This window comes from Ictidomys tridecemlineatus, chromosome 10 (genome assembly GCF_052094955.1).
Source record: "Ictidomys tridecemlineatus isolate mIctTri1 chromosome 10, mIctTri1.hap1, whole genome shotgun sequence".
Lineage (NCBI taxonomy): Eukaryota > Metazoa > Chordata > Mammalia > Rodentia > Sciuridae > Ictidomys > Ictidomys tridecemlineatus.
Genome location: NC_135486.1, coordinates 94,009,316 through 94,028,484, shown reverse-complemented (window position 1 = coordinate 94,028,484; position 19,169 = coordinate 94,009,316). Strand labels below are relative to the sequence as shown.

The 19,169-nt window shown below is 42.8% G+C and overlaps 1 protein-coding gene across 3 annotated transcripts in view; it reads left to right on the top strand.

Annotated features, from left to right (window-relative positions):
* Jcad (junctional cadherin 5 associated) overlaps positions 1-19,169 on the top strand; it is a 51,653-nt gene that overhangs the window by 6,715 nt on the left and 25,769 nt on the right. The window contains exon 2 of one of the 3 annotated variants that reach the window (XM_078023457.1): positions 9,063-9,390. The exons of 1 other annotated variant lie outside the window; for it this stretch is intronic. In XM_078023457.1, coding sequence (XP_077879583.1) covers positions 9,119-9,390 — 272 coding nt within the window. In that variant the 5' untranslated portion in view covers positions 9,063-9,118. Of the gene's footprint in view, positions 1-9,062; positions 9,391-9,436; positions 9,595-19,169 lie in introns of those variants that run through there. One more of the 3 variants, XM_078023459.1, reaches the window with a different exon arrangement.

Below are 19,169 nucleotides of genomic sequence, written 5' to 3'. Positions count from 1 at the left end.
GTCCCAGGCTCTATCTAACTCAACACACACACACCAACATGGTAAAATAGGCATCCAAACAAGAAGAGGGAAGCAATTCAGCTCTACCCTTTAGTATCAGATAAGTGTTAACAACAGCTTCCTGATTTTATAATCCTGGCCATTTGAATATAAATGATAGAGCTAATACTTACCTCAGAAATCAGCAATAGAGAGAAATTGCTTTATGTGGTCTCTTTCGTGGTCTTTGGGAAGGGACAGATAATTAGTCTTTGAAAATCCATTTGCATTGTTTGGGGAAAAAGAAAATTTTGTGAGAAGCCACATCAATGTTTATAGCAGCACAATTCACAATAGCTAAACTGTGGAGCCAACCTAGATGCCCTTCAGTGGATGAATGGATAAAAAAAAAAAGTGGCATATATACACAATGGAATTTTACTCAGCAATAAAAGAGAATAAAATCATGGCATTTGCAGGTAAATGGATGGCATTGGAGAAGATAATGGTAAGTGAAGTTAGCCAATACCCCCCCCCCAAAAAATGCCAATGTTTTCTCTGATATAAGGAAGTTGAGTCAGAGTTGGGTAGGGAGGGGAAGCATGGGAGGAATAGAGGAACTCTAGATAAGAAAGATGAGAGGGAGGGAAAGGGAGGAGGCAGGGGATTAGCAAGGATGGTGGAATGTGCTGGACATCATTATCCAAAGTACATGTATGAAGACTCGAATTGGGTGTCAACCTACTTTATATACAAACAGCATTATGAAAAATTGTGATATATATGTATAATAAGAATTTAATGCAAAAAACCCAAAGTACATTAATAAAGACATGAATTGGCATGAATATACTTTATACAAAGATATGAAAAATTGTGCTCTATATGTGTAATAAGAATTGTAATACATTCCACTGTTGTATTTAAAAAAAAATAAAATCAATTAAAAGAGGAAAAAAAAGAATATTTTGTGGGAAGAGTTGGGTTGAATCAAAGTCAAATTACCTGTCATACTATTGAACCAATAATTATTTCCCATTTCTGTAAAAGAAATGACCATTATCCTAGTCACACCAAACCTAAAATCCATTGTATTTCCCCTCCTGAAAATTACTCCTTCTTATCCCCTCTACTCACATGCCTGCGAGTTGTAGTTGAGGGGACATCTAACTACTTGTCCCCCTCTGTCATCCCTCTCCACTTTCCTATTCCCTTTCTTGCCAGATTCACCATTGAGCAGTCTTTTCTTTGCCTGGATCCAGTTGTGGTTTCCATTACCTACTTGAGGTCCAAATTCTGTTGATGTTGCAGATAAGAGTGGCCATTTCTATGTAGGATTTTTTGTTTTTGTCTTTTTTTTTTTAGGGTTTTGTTGTTGCTGTTACTCCTCTCTCATTTGTCCTAGATGTGATTTGCCTGTTTTTTTGTTTCACACAGCAGGTTTTATGATAGCTCAACATTACTTAGAAAGAGCCCACGACTTAAAATGACCAAAGAGGCTTGTGATGTACAGTCACAACGATATATTTGTGAATGAAGCATATTGCTGGATATTTAAAAATTAGTATCAGTGTGGCCATCAAGACATATGGATAAGGGAGGCACTGACTTGTGAGTGTGTGTGTGTGTAGAGTCATCCACAAGAACCATCTAATTTAAGAGAATAAAGGAGAATTGTTTTTCTTTTAAAGTATATAGTTTTTAAGTTTAATGCTACCATATCTTTTTGATTTTTCTTGTTTATATATTATTTGGTAAATTAGGGAACTTGATGATGAGGAAGGAAGTATAAAATGAATAAGTCTTAAATAGTAGCCTGGTTTTCAATCCCAAGGCTGAAAAAACCTAAGCATAAAGACCCCAACGAAGGACTCAGTGGAAAGGTTTTGGACATTTTATTACTCGCTCACTTCTAGGTGGCAGTGGGTGGGGGAGAATATGGAGGGCTGCACCTGCTTAAGAGCAGGGGAATCTATAGGATAGATTGCGTGCCCACTCTGCAGGTGCATTCTTTCAGGTGTTTAGTTAGTCCATGCCTTCACTTCTCCATCACAGTTGTTCTGTTTTGATGCCTTCCTAAAGCCTGGAGATACAAAGTGGCCCATTCCCTTTCTCACCCATGCTCTTGCAAGTCCTTCTTTACTCACCTCCAGGAACTATCAGCAACTTCCCAGGAGTGTTAAATCTCAACACATGGACTTCAAAGCTAGGCAGACCTTGGATCTGCCACTTAGAAGCTGTGTCGCCTTGGGCTTGCAGCCTCAGTATTCTCATCTGTGGAATGGAGATATCCACAGCTGCATTGGGAAGTTGATGGGAATACAAAAGAAAGCAAAATGCCAAGGAACTGACACAGTATCTGGCTCTTGGCAGATCCTCATGGATGTGGATTTGATTGTTCATGTGTCCTGTGATTGTGGGCTCCTAATGTACGTTCTTCCTCCTAGTTGGTAGAGAGAGTTTATTGGGGCCATGGGGTGAGAGGCACAGAAAGTAAATTAACTCTGAATTGAAGGGAATTCTTGGTGAACTTGTATATCGATGGGACAGTATTTTGAGCACTTTACAACCTGTCACAGGCATTTCCTAAGGGCTGAAAAGAATAGAATATAAATTTAGAGATGTCATGGATCGGTCAAAAACCTCACCCAGAAAAACTTGGCTCTCCAGCCTTGTTATTTCTCTACCTAAATTAGAGGCTACATGCTAATAAATATTTCTTTTTTGGTTCCACGTCATGAAAGTAACAGAGAGACTGGGACTATAAACTCTGTCCTGGCACCTACCTCAGTGTTCTTGTGTCTTGTTTCCATCACTGTTTCTTCCATTGCAACTTGTTTTAACATTATTTTATTTTTCATTTTAAAAACAAGACAGGGGAAAAAAACTTGAAAGATTGCATCTATTTTTTTTTCCTTTTTTGCATACTCAGCACAAAACCTTTCTTTTACAAAAAGGTTATTTTCATCAGTCTGATTTTTCTTCTTTGTATGTGCTGTTCTACAAAGTTTGTTTTGATCAGAAGCCTTGTTTGACATAACCCAAGCTATACAGAACCAAACTAGGGAAGAGTATACCATATGGTTGAAGGTCCAAGAGAGTGAGAAGGTCCCTGAGAGCCAGGTTGCTGGTCTGCCCTGATTTCTCTTAATTAAAAGAGAAAATCTTCCCAGTGCTATGAAGCCCAATAGAAGTGACTGTCTTAACAGCCTGAAAGTTCCTAGGCACCACATATTCTTCTTTGGAAAAAGTGATGGATACATCTATTTTACAGATGAGAAACTAGGCTTAGAAGATAAGTACCTTGAGATAAAGGCTGCAAGTGGAAGAGCCAGGGTGGAAATGTAGGTCTTTCTGATGTCAAAGCCCACATTCTTCATACTGTGCCCTGCTCCCTCTCCAGGATGGCATAGGTGTCTGCAAGCAGCTCTGTCTTAGGAGAGAAGTAGCTGAACACTTGTCACCTAGAGAAATGGCCCCACCAGGGCACGTGGCTTTTTATTCAGCTGTCAGTTTTCCTTGTGGTAGCAGAGTTACTAAATTGTTTCATAAATGTTTTCTGAATCTGAGAAGTGGTGAACTAACTCAAGAAGGCAGAGTGTAAAGAAAAATAGGAAAATCTGAAAAGAATAATAGTGAGGGCTAAGGATGTGGCTCAAGCGGTAGCGCGCTCACCTGGCATGCGTGCGGCCCCGGTTCGATCCTCAACATCACATACAAACAAAGTTGTTGTGTCCGCCGAAAACTAAAAAATAAAAAAAAAAATTTTTTTAAAAATTCTCTCTCTCTCTCTCTCTTTAAAAAAAAAAAAAAAAGAAGAAGAAGAAGAATAGTGAAATGAAAAGCCACAAAAGGCTGCTTCTTCGTTTTCTCAAACCAGAGAGAGAAAGAATAGAAGGCAGCAGTGAAAATGCATTTCGTGTCCAAGGCCCTTTGGGTTCCCCTTTCTACAGTGCTGGGTTTGTGTGTCAGACAGTGGCTGAGTGTTCAGAGTCCCCTGATTTCAAACTCCATTAGGTCACAGGTAGAGAAGGAGGAGGTAGGAGGTGGCACTTTATCCTAAGGAAATTCGTTCTTTTTTTATGTCATGCTCTGAAGACTAGGAAAGTAGCATCATTTAATAGCTATAATTTTTCTTGGAAAGTAGATTTTCATAAGAGATGAACAGCTGCATTCTCTGTTGAGAGCAGAATAGTGAGCAAGGAATTTCTCATATAATGAGGGATATTTGAGCTTGAAAGTTTGTCAGAGGTCATCTCATCTAACACTTTGACCATCATAGGAATGGCTGCTACTTTGGTGCTTTTCAAACTGTGAGTCATGCAATTATTTTAATAGGTCACAAAATTAGTTTAGTGGTTGATGATCAGCATTTTTAAAATGTAAATAGAGTAGAAAAGGTTATAGTTCATGTCAGGATATGAGGGTAAATCTTTTTTGCTTTTATGTTTTGATGTGTATATACACACATTCAGTGTGAACTGTAAAAACAAAGTAGTTTACAAACAATTACCTTAACCTCTGCTTAAGAGGCACCCAGCGAGGGAAGTGCCTATGTTCAGGGCAGCCTTTGCTCAATAGATTGTTCCCCTAAAGTGTTTGTTCTTATGTTAAATGTTTCCTCTGAATTCATAGTATTTAAATATTCCTAGAATGAAAACTACATTTAAATTGGGCTCATTTGTCTCTCGTTGTGTCCTGGCCCAGACTATGCCAGAAGTCTCTTCCTTACCTGGAATTCTGTGTAGGCACCTTCACAGGCTTCATTAGTTTCCTTAGATAATCAACTATGAGCTTTGACTTAAAGAAACAAAGGAGTGAAGGAAAAATTTCTTGAATGAACTGGCTGGAAAATTGTACCACCAGGGTGATGTTATAGTGCAACCTTAAGGGAAAGGATTTGATTGACTAAAAAGCAGTCTTCCGGGCCTTCTTGATCCCATGAGACCGGGTAGGATCTCTTCCCTGTCATGGTACTATGAGGCTATGGGAGGTGGCAAGCTCCCTTCACTAATGTATGCATATGCTGTATTTTAATTGCCTCTTTTCTAGCTATCTTTACAGCTAGACAGTCAGATCCTCAAGGGCAAAGAATGTGTCTTGTTCACTGTTATAATTATAGTTCCTGGCACATTATAGGCACTCAGCAAATGTGTTTCGACTATATAAAATAATACTTTTTTTCTTAGTTACTTGGCTGGAAGTTGAAATGTACACTCAGAGAAGACTAGATATGTGGGTGATATAAGGCAGGAATGGCTTTGGAAATCAAACAAGAGTAACATAGCAAATGATACAAAAGAAATCAGGAAATGGTCTGAACTCCATGGTAAAATTAGCAACTGTTTGAAATTTTTCCATAAGCAAGTAACCTCAGAGATAAACTAGAAACATTGTAGCACAATAAATCTATAATGTTATATGTGTATGGTGATTTACACTTCTGCATGTTCTCATTGGGCCTACTAAGCAGTTAGGTGAGATGGAAAGATAGTAACATTGCCATTTTGCACATGACAGAACTGAACCTTGGTGTGGTTACTCACTGGCTCCAGGAATCCGAGTATCGGCAAAGGGCTGCCATCACACCTGATCCTGTGCCAGTGTCCCTGTACACAGACAGTTCCAGGTTGTGAAATGTGTGGTTAACAATAACAATGGTAATAAGTTAGGTTGATGTCATATTTCATTATGCATTTGTCTTTTTTTTAAGTTGGTGCATTATAATTACACATACTAGTGGGATTCATTATGCTGTATTCATATGTGCACATAATATAATTTGCTCAATATCCTTTCTCAATATCTTCCCTTTTCCTCTCTTCCTCCCTCCCCCAATCCACTTGCTCTGTTTTATTGATCCCTCTGCCATTATTATTATTATTATTATTTTATATATGTCCTTATGGGACTCATTGCAGGATATTTGTACATAAACTAGAAAAATTTGATAGATTTTGAGAAATTCTCCCCTCCACCACCTCTTTTTTGGAGGAGGGCTACTGGAGATTGAATCCAGGGGTGCTTTACCACTGAGCTTTATCCCAGCCCTTTTTATTTTTTACTTTGAGACAGGGTCTGACTTTCCCAGACACCTTGGAAGTTGGGATCCTCTTGCCTCAGCCTTCCAAGTCTCTGGGATTATAAGTGTGCACCACCATGCTGGCTCCTCCTTCCTACTATCTATCTATCTATCTATCTATTTATTATTGTATATTTGTCTTTATAGCCACCTTTTGAGTTGGTGTCTGAGTGATAGAATCAAAGTTGTTGATATAGAATGCTGGAAAGAAATGTTAAAGGGCCATCTTTCCAGTGCAGCAACTTGGTAGATACCTGAGTTTCCTACAGCTCAGCAGATCGTCCTAGTGGCCACTGTAATTGACATGTTTGTGAGGAGAAGCCTGCCACCTCTTGAGGCAGCCCATTGCATAGATAAGGGTGCTAGAGAAGGTAAGCTGAATATGACAAAGGTTAGAAATAATATGATACTGTTCAGAAACCTCTGAGGGGAGAGGGTAGTGATCAGTGTGAATGTGGAAATGCAATAGGAGCTAGGTTGAGCTGGGATTGAGAAGGCAAAGAGTATTAGCCTTGGGAGTGGAACTCTTCCACAAGTTTAGATGGGGGCAGCAACGTCGGTTACTGCTGGGCTTGTGGTCTCCCCTGGCCTCTTGGGCTCCTCACATGGCTGTAAGTCCTGAGTGTTGAAGTCTGTGTGCTCTGTGCTCCTGCTCCCCGGGGTCTGCCTACCTCTGAGGGATGGAAATGAGTTTGTAGTTTCTAGCATTCGGAATACTTTTCACCTCAGATCTTTAAGGTTGGGTTATGACTTGTATACCTATACATCTTTTTCCAAAAATTTTTATGGCTTGGTATGGGTTGTCATGCCATTTAAGGTTTTGCTAAGTATAATTCCAAACATGTAGTCATATTGGACCAACTTCCCTATCCCTAGTAGGAAAATGACCCACATATACATTTTGGGATGGTTATTGCTTCTTCACCATTCTGATAATTGAGCTGCAGTACAACCAGCTCTGTGTGGAACATATGCCAGTTGGTCTGGGAATTCTAGTCTAGGACACCAGGATTCTGTTGCTAAGCCATTTCTTTATTCCTGGGAACAAGGCAACATTCATTGGTGTATTGGGTAGCCACATGGGGTGCAGTGCTTGCTGTTTTCCTGTGAAGGAACCTGAAATGGTAAGAGAGAGGGGCGGGGGGGGGGGGAAGCACTTGTGCAAATGTCATCAGACCTGAACTCTCAGCTCTGGAGCCGACTCGGATGTGAGTCAGAGGGTCTGGGACTCTGTTCTAGGCCCCCAAGATTTCGTTACTAAGCCATTTCTTTACTCTTAGAATCACTGTACCCACAGTGTACTTTATGTGCCAGGTTTCCTTCTCATATGTATTCACATGCAGCTTATCTAGTGAACTCCTAATTATTCTTCAAAACCTAATTCAAATGCCCCTTTTCTCTTTTGTGTCTTAATTCAATGGGTATTTATGTATTAAGAAGATACTAAATACTAGATACTACTGGAAAGTAGGCATGGAACAAAGCAAAAACCTTGTCCTCAGAGCCTTGAGCCTGTGTCCCCATACCTCTGATTTTACAATAACATCTCATTTGACTATAGTTCCTAGCCTAGTGATTTGCTCAGTTGAGTCAGAGAACAAATGCTGCTTCTCTTTGTCCTTCTTTTTCTAAGTGAATGACCCAAGTCAGGCAGCCCTGGGAGTGTCATTCCAGAGGAGTGTCAGGAATGGTGAAGTTGCCATAGAGATGTTCCTGTGAGTGCAGTAGCTGCCATAGAATAGAGGGATGTGATGGAAAATTATAGACCTACACTGTGCAGACCTCCCCAGGCTGACAACAGGGACTGTCCTGCTCCTGTGGTCTAGTGGGCAATGCAAAGCCAGGACATGCACAGTCAGCAGAATAACACGAAGGACCCCAGGGAGAATTCCTGCTGACAGGAAGCACAGGCGTCTTCCTCACACCTGCACATGGGCCAGCAGGCATTTCCTGGCCATTGTTTGTGGTGGCCACAGTGACTCTATTTCTAAGCACCAGCAAAGTGGGGCTGGAGCTGGCCAAGCTCTGACCAAGCCAGCTTTTTTTATGCTATCACCAGGCCAGAGCTTCAACCAGCCTCTGCAGAGGCTGAAGCAGTGGTGAATCCATCTATCCATCTGACCACAACCTGTCTCCCACCTGGTGAATCAACATGGCAGCCCTGCCTGTTTGCTGTTTTCTTCTTTCTTGGTCCGCTCGCCTTTGGGCAGCTTATACTGGGGTCAGCTGCTGCCAATTAAGATGGCAGAATTTGAGTGTGGACATCCTTGACCAAGAGATGCAGCACTTTCCCCCAAAAGTTGTTGGGGAAAAATTCTGTTCTTTCAAGTCTCACGTGGAAACTTTCATATTGCCCAGCAGGTAGAGTGTGTGAGCTGGATCAGCACGTTGTTTGTTTTCTCATTATGAGCCTAAACACTTCAAATCTATTTCCAGCTGCTAGTTAGCCTCCCTGGGGAGCTGCCCTGGCAGTGGCTTTTCCGATTGCTTGCACTGGAGTGTATCATGGCTACATGTTGATTAAAGATCTCCCTCTGTCCTTCAGAGCAAAAGGTATGCCTTCAAGATGAAAACAGGCACATATAATAAGATTAGGCTGGGTCTTGGTAGTTTCTCATTTTAGAAGCATGAAGTAGTAATTGCAGCTTCCGTGTCTGTGTTTGCTCTGCCCTGACTCCTTTGGTGTGCTTCTTTTTAGATGAGTGGGGCTAGAGGTCCTTGGGCAGTTTTGATCAATTTTTCACTTTAAACACTGTTTTGGACTCTTCTCCAAGAGGTAGTCATCAGAGCATGAGAGCCCCATACCTGCCCGCACATCCTGTGGAGCCAGTGCGGCCTGCATCTCTCCTGCATGAACCCACTGGGGTTGATTTCTGGTAGACAAAGCCACATTTCTCCACTTAGGTGTAGGTGTACCCTGGTCGGGTTTGGTGTGGATAGAGGGAACTGCAGTTCTTCAGGGAGGACAGGTCACAAACTGCCTCTCTCTGTTTCCCCTCAGTGATGGGTCCGGCCACCATGATGGTTTCAGTGGTTGAGCTTTGAAGCCAGTGCATCATGTACAGTGTGGAAGATCTTCTGATTTCTCATGGATACAAACCGTCAAGAGAACCATGTGAAGATAACCCTGAAGGGCGCCAGCGAGCAAGGACAAGGACCAGAGGTGCCCGTGGCCTGATGAATGGGTATGAGGATGGCCCTGTAGCCTTTAAACACAGTAAATCATCCCCAGGGACAGGACATGTGAGTGACTCTGAAAGCCGCCGCGGCACTCCGAGGGGCCACGGGGAGCGCCCAAGCACTTCTGCTTCTAGAGCTGCTGAGGCCGGGTAAGGCTCCATGTTGACCTGCCATATTCCTTTAACTTAAAAGTTTGGCATTGCGTTGCATCTTAGTAATTTTTTTATATTTGAATGGGACCATGAGGAAAAGAAGAGTCTAAGATAAGAACATTTCTTTCCTTTGTGGTATTTGGGGTGTTCCAGCAGCACTTAGCCCAGGGGCTGGCTATCGTAGTCCTTCAGTAAACAATGGTGAGTACTGTGCTAAATGTGTTTTAATGCTGTGTGTGTCTCTGTTCTCTTTTTTGTTCACTTGCTTCAGGTAGGAATCATTTTGGAACTTTGGAAAAGCTAATTCATGTCCACGCACACATTGATGACTTTCTTATTAATACATTTCGATATTTTGTAGGTTACAGGAGGTTGTATTCCCCTCCATTTGTCACAAAGAGAACCTTTCTTGTGTACTGATAGAATTCCCTTGGCTTTGGACCCATCTGCCCTTTCTGTTTGCACTGTACTTCATCTGGGTATCCCATCTGAACACAGCTGCATCTGTGAGTGTTCACTATGACATAAACAAACAGATAGCATTGGTTGGTTGGAAGAATGGGATGGTTAACAAAAGGGAGTTTCTAGAACTTGCCACAAAGCCAGCATGAGATAGGAGCCCTGAAACTAACTCTCTCCCAAATACTTTCAACTTGGAGAAAACCATTGTCACCCCTTCATAAAACTGTTTTGTCTTTAATGCAGCATTGGGACTTAGTACAGATTGGAGAAGAAGAGCTCTCAGTATACAGTTGCTTCATGCAGCTGGTTGCAACCAGCCAGAATGGACAAAGGCAACAAGTGGAGGCAGGGGGTCTATCTTTAAGAAAAGCACACCGAAATGTGAATTAAGTCTGATGGGAATCATCCGGCCTTTTGGGGTTACAGGTCACCTTGACCCATAAAATTTCTTCCTCATTGTTTGACATCTTTCAGGCAAAGAATGGGAGAGATTTCATTTGTGCAGTCAGAGCAGTCAACACTGGTTACTGGGTAGAAGCAAGAGCGCCTCTTGCACAGTGTATTCAAAGCAGTTCTGTGCTACTCAGTCAGTTCTCATTGGTGGGAACTAGGTTATCCATGAAAGGTAGCATGGAAGAGGACTGGAAGCTGTGGTTCTTTGACCTTGCCCTCCACCATCCACACCTTTCTCCACTACTTTCTTGGGCTTAACTCTCTTGGAAGCCATGTTCCCTGCCATGGAATTTGGATGAGGACAATAATGGACAAGTTGGCTGAAGGTGAAGGCAACCTTAATTACGATCAGAAAAACATGTGCTTGATTTTCTCCTGCTTTCTGTTCTTTCTAGTTTTTACTGAGTATATCCATCTTCCAATGTGGATTGAAGATATTACGCTTGTACCTTATCTCCTGTTTCTTTTGTATTTCCTGCAGAGCTCATTACAGCTTTATGCACACAGTAAATGATATATTATTTAATATATGCTGATGGGTTCAACTTATTCTTCCTGCCATTGTGGGAACTTTTGAAAAACAGAAGACTCAATTCTGTGTGAGGTAAAGACAGGGCCATGGAATCCATACAGATGGGCTGTGTCAGTCAGATCAGATCAGAATTGGGTTTCAGAATAGGAGGTAATAGAATCCCCTTTAGAATTCTCTGTGTGTAGTGTGGCCCCCAAGCTCAGGCACAGCTTGCTCAGGACTTTCTAACCCTTGCATGGTAACCTGGGAACCCTCAGGGCCCACCTGCCCAGAGTTAGGTGGGTAGCATAATCAGACCCATAAGCAGTATTTCTTTCTGTCACGAGTGAAGTGCTCAAATAAGTGTTTTTGTGTGGCAGTGGGTTGTTGACTAAGTTCTCCATAAATCTGGTCTCTTTCTCCATGTTTCTGAGGTTTACTGATTAACTTGGGAGGTGTGTGATGACTTCAGGTTGACTTAAAAAGTAGAAAGAGAAAAGCTTACATATTTTCAAAACTCTATTCCAATATCCAGATCCTCAGAGACCGATTGCAAGGCTTACTGGGTTAACATGCTTTAGGAAGAAATAAATACTTAAAAGTTAAAAATAGTTAAAAGCTTAAAAAACATAAAAACAAAACCAAGACAAAACAACCATGCCATGGCTTATGTGAATTCTGAATCTCAGTGAATAAATGGTGTTCTGCCAGCTTACAGCCTTTGATTGCTTGACAATTGCAGCTGTAGTCTGGCTGCCTATCCTCTCTCACACAGTAGCCCCTGCTGGGCTGGTCTCCAGGTTTGGGGGCACTTGGAACCAGGATGGCCATCTAACTCCAAGCCAGCAGGGTGACTGGGGAGTCCTGAGGGCTCCTCTAATGCTGTTTCTCAGGTGGACACCTTGGGCTGGTCCTCAGTACACTGCCAATTTCCTGGGCAAGGTGAAGGCTGAGGTTTGGAAGGCTAGATGGAAGAGATCAGTTTGTTCTATGCTGGCAGGTGGTAGAGACATAGGCACACTGGTAATTTTTACAGAATAACATGAAGCCCAGAGAATGTCAATGGCTTGTCCAGGGCCACTCAGGACAGCAGTGGAGGGAGCCCAGCTTAGCCACAGGCTCTGGGCTGCCAGACGCCTGGTGACTAGGTCTGGCCAAGTTTGAAAGGGGCCTCAATTCTGTGAGCCCCTTTTATAGCTGCCCTGTGCTGGACTGTTTTCTCATTTCCTTGTCCCTGGCAGGCCTGGGGAGTTGTAGAAGGAGTACATCCTCTCATACCTACTTTAGATGACATATATAATACTGCTTTTCTGGGGACATTGTTAAGGGCCATAAAGGAAGGTGGTGTCCTTCGTCTGGGGCTTCTTTTGACAGGATTTTCAAACATATAGAATACTTGTTACCTACCTTGCTAAAGACACTATGCTTAGGAGATTTTGCTATTATTAGATCAAGTAATAGTGAGCATCCAAGATGGTAAAGAAGTGACGATTCAGATGTGAAGAGAGGTGCAGGGATATGTGAACTTTCCAAAAAGTTCTTAGGCTCAAGTAGTGAAGATAGGACCAAGAATCAATTCTCATCTGTACATAGTTTATCCAAATTAATGAGAGAACTGTTTTCCTCAACTAAGTATTAATGTGTGGGACCATCCATCTTATGGCTGGAAGGCACAGAAGATGAGCTCTGGGCCCCTGTGGTGTAACTGCTGCATAGCACAGGGCCCGCCTGGTTCTGCTCCCTGCATTGCCCAGCCCTGTAGCAGGCCCTGCAGGCCACATAAGCTCAGCCAACCTGCCTCTCCTGTGGCCTCCTGTTGATGGGATGCCAGATACACAGGGTCACCATGCAGGCCCCATTCCCTTTCCACCCAATCTCATACTGGAAACCCCATCTTACCAGTTTAATGGCTTCAGGTTGCTGTCATGGAAGTCACTCTCTCCTTTGAATTCTTCCAACATTTTCTCTTGGTCTTCAAAATCGTCAGCTTCCTGAAGGCTGATACCATATCTACGTCATCTTTGACTTGACTAATTCCTCTTAAAGAATTTTCAGTTAGTGAATGTTCATTCCTTAAATAATTCCTCTGAATCAACCCTTGCACTCATAAGCCCAGACAATGTGTACAAGGGACGAGTCTTTCAGAACCTTGGAAGAAGAGAAGGGTGGGACTGGTGTGAGGAGGTTCCATGGTGAAGAGGAAGAGTGTTGGCTTCCCTGACAGGTAGGCGAGGTGGCAGTGTCAGTGGCTTCCGCCCTTGTATAGCAGGGAACAAACAAGGAGAAGGTAACTACCATAGACCCAGCAAGACTTTTGGTGGGCTGAACAGTTCCTAGTGAAAAAGCTTTCCTCCTTTGTAGATACTGGGGATGGCAGAAACTGGTACCCACCTAAATAGAAAGGCAGGGGTTGTTGTAAGGATAGGTAGGACAGGAAATCTCAGGAACCATCCATGGACAGGAAATGAAGGAAGACTGGCCAGACCTCATCTGATGTGAGAGCGACAGTGCTGGAAGCCAGGACGGGTCTGTCTGTTCATTGATGTCTCTCTAGACAGTCTGCAGAGGGGAGACCCATTCAGTCTTTGTCCCTCCTTACCTCTTGGCATCTCTCTGTTCTTATGCATCCCCTTCTGCTGGGCAGCCTCTTCCCTAACAGTCACTTGGGCTCAGGGTAACTTTTATCTTTCCCTTATCCTCTGTGAGGGTTTAACCTCTGAGCTTACTGCTGACTTCCATCTGTGTCTTAGTTTAAGTTTTTGTAGAAAAGAATCAGTGTTGCTGGGCAGCCAGTGGCATATCAGCCTTGTATTGAGGGCAGGGGGACAAAAAAGGGGTAGAAGGCGGGCTGTAGAGAGGAAATGGACAGACATGGATGCTGGGACTTTGTCTACATCAGGGGCTATGGATGAGGACAGTTTCCAGGCCAGGAGTCCTGACCTTGTGCCCAAAATATGTTCTCTCTTCACAAACCATTCACTGAGTGACTCTAAAGACTTGGCATTTTCCCCTTTTTAAGCCATTTACCTCCTGGTAAGCCTTCTGTTCTAGAGGCTAACCCACTCCTGGACGGTCTTGGTTAACAGATTGTGACTATGAAACTGCCCGCAGGTTTGGCATGAAAGTCACTTCCATGGTACACAAGAGCCCACAGGCCTTGCTTTCTAACCAATATACACATGGCACTTGCACATGATGGTCTAGGGGTCGCCGATCAGGGAAAGTTGTGTGTTATCTGTACCTGGAGGAAACTGCATACTTCAAATGCCAGTAGCCACAACTGAATAATATTTAGCTGCCGTAAAATATGTAAGACTGTTATCAGGCATTCTCGGTTTCCTTAATGTGTTTCCTGTGAAATATTATAATCAGAGGAAGCTGTAAAATGACTTAACTTAGCTGAGGTTTGAATCTGAAAGTCACACCACAATAGACTCTTCTCCGCTTTGCCCCAGGAATTCTAGTAGAAAAAAATTTGTTAGTTAACCATGGCAATAACTTGTAATTATTTTCTGTCATCAGTGGCAGTTGTGACTAATTAGAGACTCAGCAAACTGGGAGAGTCTCTGATGTGGTGGCATTGGGCCCTCATCTTGGGAGGCTTCTATCCGATCAGTAAACACCCATTCTAGATGGTGCTACTGGATACGGTAAACAGTTAATTTGCTGGAGCCTTTGAAGCTCCTCTCAAATCATATCCCACTTACAATGGTTTTTCAAAAAAGGAATCTTCAAGTTCAACATCTGTTCCTGTGTAGCTCTTTCTTTTTACAAAATTATAAACCAACACACATTATTTATCTTTTAACGCTTGTTTCATACCCTGAGCATCAGGCATTGGCTCTCTTGACCTCTTCTCAGGGGAAAGTGTATATTCCTGGTCTGGCATGCTCTGAGCCCACATGCAGATTGAAACCTCCTGTTTCCCCTGGTCCCTTTGGATACCTTTCCCTGGGGGTGCTTTGTTCTTGTTCAGGAGCAGCATGACCTTCCAGAAGTGCCTGGGTACCCGTCCTCTCTGGCACATGCTCTCATGTTGCTTTGCCATTGTCAGCTTTTCCCAACAAGGAGCACTTTGGATCCTTTGAACACAGACTTCCAGAAGCATAGTGATAAGGAAGCACTTTCAGAGTTAGTGGGAAGACTCCTGCATCCTGTAGTTATGCATGTCTGGGCGGCTGTGACATCACCAAGAGGAGCGTGACTTGTGGAGAGGTTCTTCTTTAAGAATTGGATGAGATCGGGAGCTAGGAAATACCCAGCCGAGAAACACTGGGTAGTAACAACAATAAACATGGGGCTAACCAAGACCTGAGTGGATCTTTCGAGCCCATTGCTTTGCTTCCAAGATGACTGGTTCCAAGTTCTTGATGAAGAACAAAAAAACCTAGACTAGAAGTCTAGTTTCTCACACTGCCATGTCCAGCAGTGGGACCGCAGGGCCTTTAGGTAGCTTTCCTACCTCTTGGCATCTCTCTGTTCTTATGCATGTTGTAGGGCAAGAGCATGGACAAGAGGGCCTTTTCCACAGCTCTGCAGGCTCCTGGCATGTGCTCCCTAGTGTCTGCCTTCCCCACTTCTCCCTACTCTGAGCTTAGCTTCCAAAGAATGGTGGATCAGAGGCAGAGAGAGCAGTCCATAAATATTCACTGAGTAAATGAATCCATGAGTGAAAATGGTGTGTTGGAAATGTGGAATGGATATTAGAACCAAAGGTGTTTTCTTTCATGTCTACAGTGGCTACTGTAGTGGCTACTGAAGGGACAACACTAATAAAGATAGTTTAACTAGGTAAAAATATATCCATCTTAAAGAGCAAGTATGAAAATACTTAAATAATCTGCCTTACCTATTAGATTTACATGACAACAAGTGGATTGGAGCTTGTTCTTCCTATTTTGCTTTAATAAACTAAATATTGGTTTGTTCCACATTGTCTTTGTAGAAGTGGGTGTAACTTCAGCCGTATCTGGGATGGGCATCTTGTTATGACAGTTAGCTGTATCATTATTTCAGCTCCTGTCATAGCCTATTGATTATGACTTAGAGAAGGACAATACTGATCTAAAATAATCATTACATTAAGAGACACTTAGCTCTCTTCTTCTGTCCTTTGTTTTCACCTGTACCTCCTTCCCCTGACGATGCAGGGGAGCATTTCTATTACCTATCCACTGAAGAGTTACTTTAATTGGATTAATAGCAATAATATCTAAAAACAAGAGTTTTTTTTCTGTGTTAGTCATTTTGCTAAACTCTTCAAATATATTATTTTATTTGCTGCCTCCCAGAAAATTCCAGAAAGGCAAGATTGTTCCCATCCATCCCTCAATACATGTGAGATGTCAGAGGCAGAGAAAAGTTAAGGACATGGCAGGAGACCTGCAGTCAGAGAGCTGTGCTGCTGGTATCTAAAGCTATGCCATCCTGTTGGTGCTGGGCTGCTGCTCACATGCTCCAGGCAGCATTATTGTACTGCTCCCTGGTGCTATAGTAAAAAGCCACAAGATGCTGGATTATCCTTAAACCCATGCAGGTACCACAAACTGTGGCTGTTCTATTGACCCAGAGCAGCCCCCTGGGTGCCTTAGACCTGACTGCCAGATACCATCTCCTTGTCCCGCTTATCTCCACCTAAACACTTTATCCTTATAAAATAAATCAGAAGGTGATTAATAATAACCTCTCTTAAATACAGATATAGCTACCAGGTACTCAGATGCAAAGGGCCATATCACAAAAGGGGTAGGTATCTGCCCCTACTTTTTGTTACTGGGGCTTTACCTGGTAGCTCAAGTGGGGAGCTATTTCTTTAGTGTTTGATACCCCTCCCTGAGAAGACATTCTGTGGGGTGGCTTCCCTATGGGCTCAATTGATGGTGTGTGGGATTATTTTTTATGTAAAGGGAGAGGGTGATCTGTCATTAGGATCTTTGTGTGGATAGGAACGTTGGCCTATGTCCTTGTGGGGAGGCTGCTTCTGGAATAAGGAGGACTCTGGTGTCTTCTTGCCTTTAAATTGAGTCATCTGTGTGTCCTTGCCATTTTAGTCAGTGAAACAAGTGCTCTCATTTAAATAACTGACATGAGTCAAAGACAGGGGATTTTTGAAACATGATTTCCTCTCTTCTAAGTGTACTTGTAGGAAGAATGTTGCTCAAAGATGACATGTTTCACAAGAAGAGGTGCTAATCAGTCAGTGGCCCACCTGGGGTGGCATTCCACCAAGTCCCACCTTACCTTGTCTCCATATGATTTTTCTTCTCCTTCCATGCAAATCTTAGGCACTTCTTTCGTTTGTATTTCTCTCCTTCCTCCTGCTTCTCTCTTCTTTTTGTTCCCTTTGCATAGATTTGCTGGATGTGAGTCAGCTTCAGATGCATTCCCTTGAGGGATGGAGTGTAGATCAGTGGTAGAGCAAAATTACCTAGCATGTAAAGACACTGAATTCATGCCCAGCACTAGAATGGGGGTTGCAGGGACACTGACCGACCAAGACCAATCCCTGATTCTGTTACCTATATTGAAAAGATGTTAAAGGTTGAGTATCTCTTACCCGAAATACTTGGTACCAACAGTGTTTCAGATTTCGGATGTTTTTGGATTTTGGAATAGTTGCCTAAGCTTTATTGATTGAACATCCTTAATCTGGAAATCCAGAGTTTGCTCAAAATATTTCAGACTTTGGAACATTTCAGGTTTTCAGATTAGGTATGCTCAATCTATACTACCAGAATTATCACCACAGTTTCCAAGATGGCTCATTCTTTCATATCAGCACAAGTTGTGCATTTACTCATGTATTAAAAGCAAGCAGAAAACCCAGACATCACTCCCTGAGGCAGCAGGTCTTTTTGAGGGGGGTCTGTGACTTACTTTTCCGTATCTAAAGGATCTTTATTGGACCTTGCAAAAACAAAAATCTATTAAGATCCTAGTGCAGTGATGCTTCACAAAGCTGTTGGCACCCTTGAGAGCAATTCATGTTCATTTCTAACCATCAGAATTTTAAAAATATTATGGTCCTGTGAGAGAGCCAGTTGGCACCACAGCTGAGATGCCTTCCAAAATGTCTTTTTTCCCCCTATTCTGAGCTAATCTTTGTGGAACCCAGATCCAAGCTCAGGAGTTCAAAGCCTGTGTTGTAACTGATTTCAGGGGCCAGTTTATGAGCAGGTGCTTTGCCAAGACACATCCCACTTATTTACCACTATCCACACTGACAGCCTGACTGCCTTTGAATTGGTTTCTATGCCCCTCGTTCAGATGGCTAAATTTAACACCGTTTGTAAGCCCCAAAATTAATTTCACTTTTTTTCTTCCAAACCCCTTATCAAGCTTGTGTATTTTGTTAAATAACCAAAAAATAACCCTAACATTGTCAGCAAGGTACTTTATTTTAGCTAATCTATACTATTTGTCATCTGCAGTCATTTATTGTGACATTGTAAAAATCAGTTACAGCAGCACGTTAGCAGTCTGACCAGGCATTTGTGAATTTTCTGGTTACAACTCTGCCAGTACAGCCAAGTGGGATGAGTAGTAATGTTTCTCCATTATGTTTCTGAGCGGCTTCTTCTTATGACTGATGTGTAATTTACGCTAACCTCTGCACTTCATTCTTAATCTTCTCCTGAACTCCTGTTTCCCATTTCCAGAATTAGCCTATTTGCTATCCTTGTGTCAGAGGGTTATTTGCACATTATGGTACATTGAATATCCCACTGTACAGTGAGAAGTGGAATTGCAGGCTTCCAGGCAACCGAAGAGTACTTTGTAGGGAGAGATGGCAGAACCTATGGAAGTGTGTTGAGCACCTAATCTGGGACGGTGAAAATGGGTCACTCTAAGGAGATGCCCACAGTTCCTTCTGCCATGTCAACCTAGAGAAGAAGCCTTCTTCTTGGAGGAGGTTGCACTACCTGTAAACTTGTTTAGCTGGGTGAGAACAATTGACCCTATAGAAGGGGAGTGGTTTTTGAATACCACTGAAGCAAAGTGCTGCAGCAGTCCACTAGTCCAGTACATGACATTAGAACTTGAAGGTGGTCTAGCAGCAGGCATCTGCTAGACTGCAGACTGGGGCACCAGAAAGAAATCACTGGATCAGGACCCACATGAATTTAATGGAGCCTCTCTGTCCATTACCCCTATTAGACTGTGAGGGCCACCCATGGGAGGTAGAGTTGTGTTCCTGGAGGTAGGAGAAGTAACTTCAGTGTCTGTGTTTCATTTCCCACAGAATTCCTAGTTCAGTCAGATGGGCAGCAAGCCTCTCTACGTCTATCCCTTGCCCACTGGCTGCCTGGCACAGTTCTAGGCTGTCGCATGCCCAGAGGTCACAAGTTGG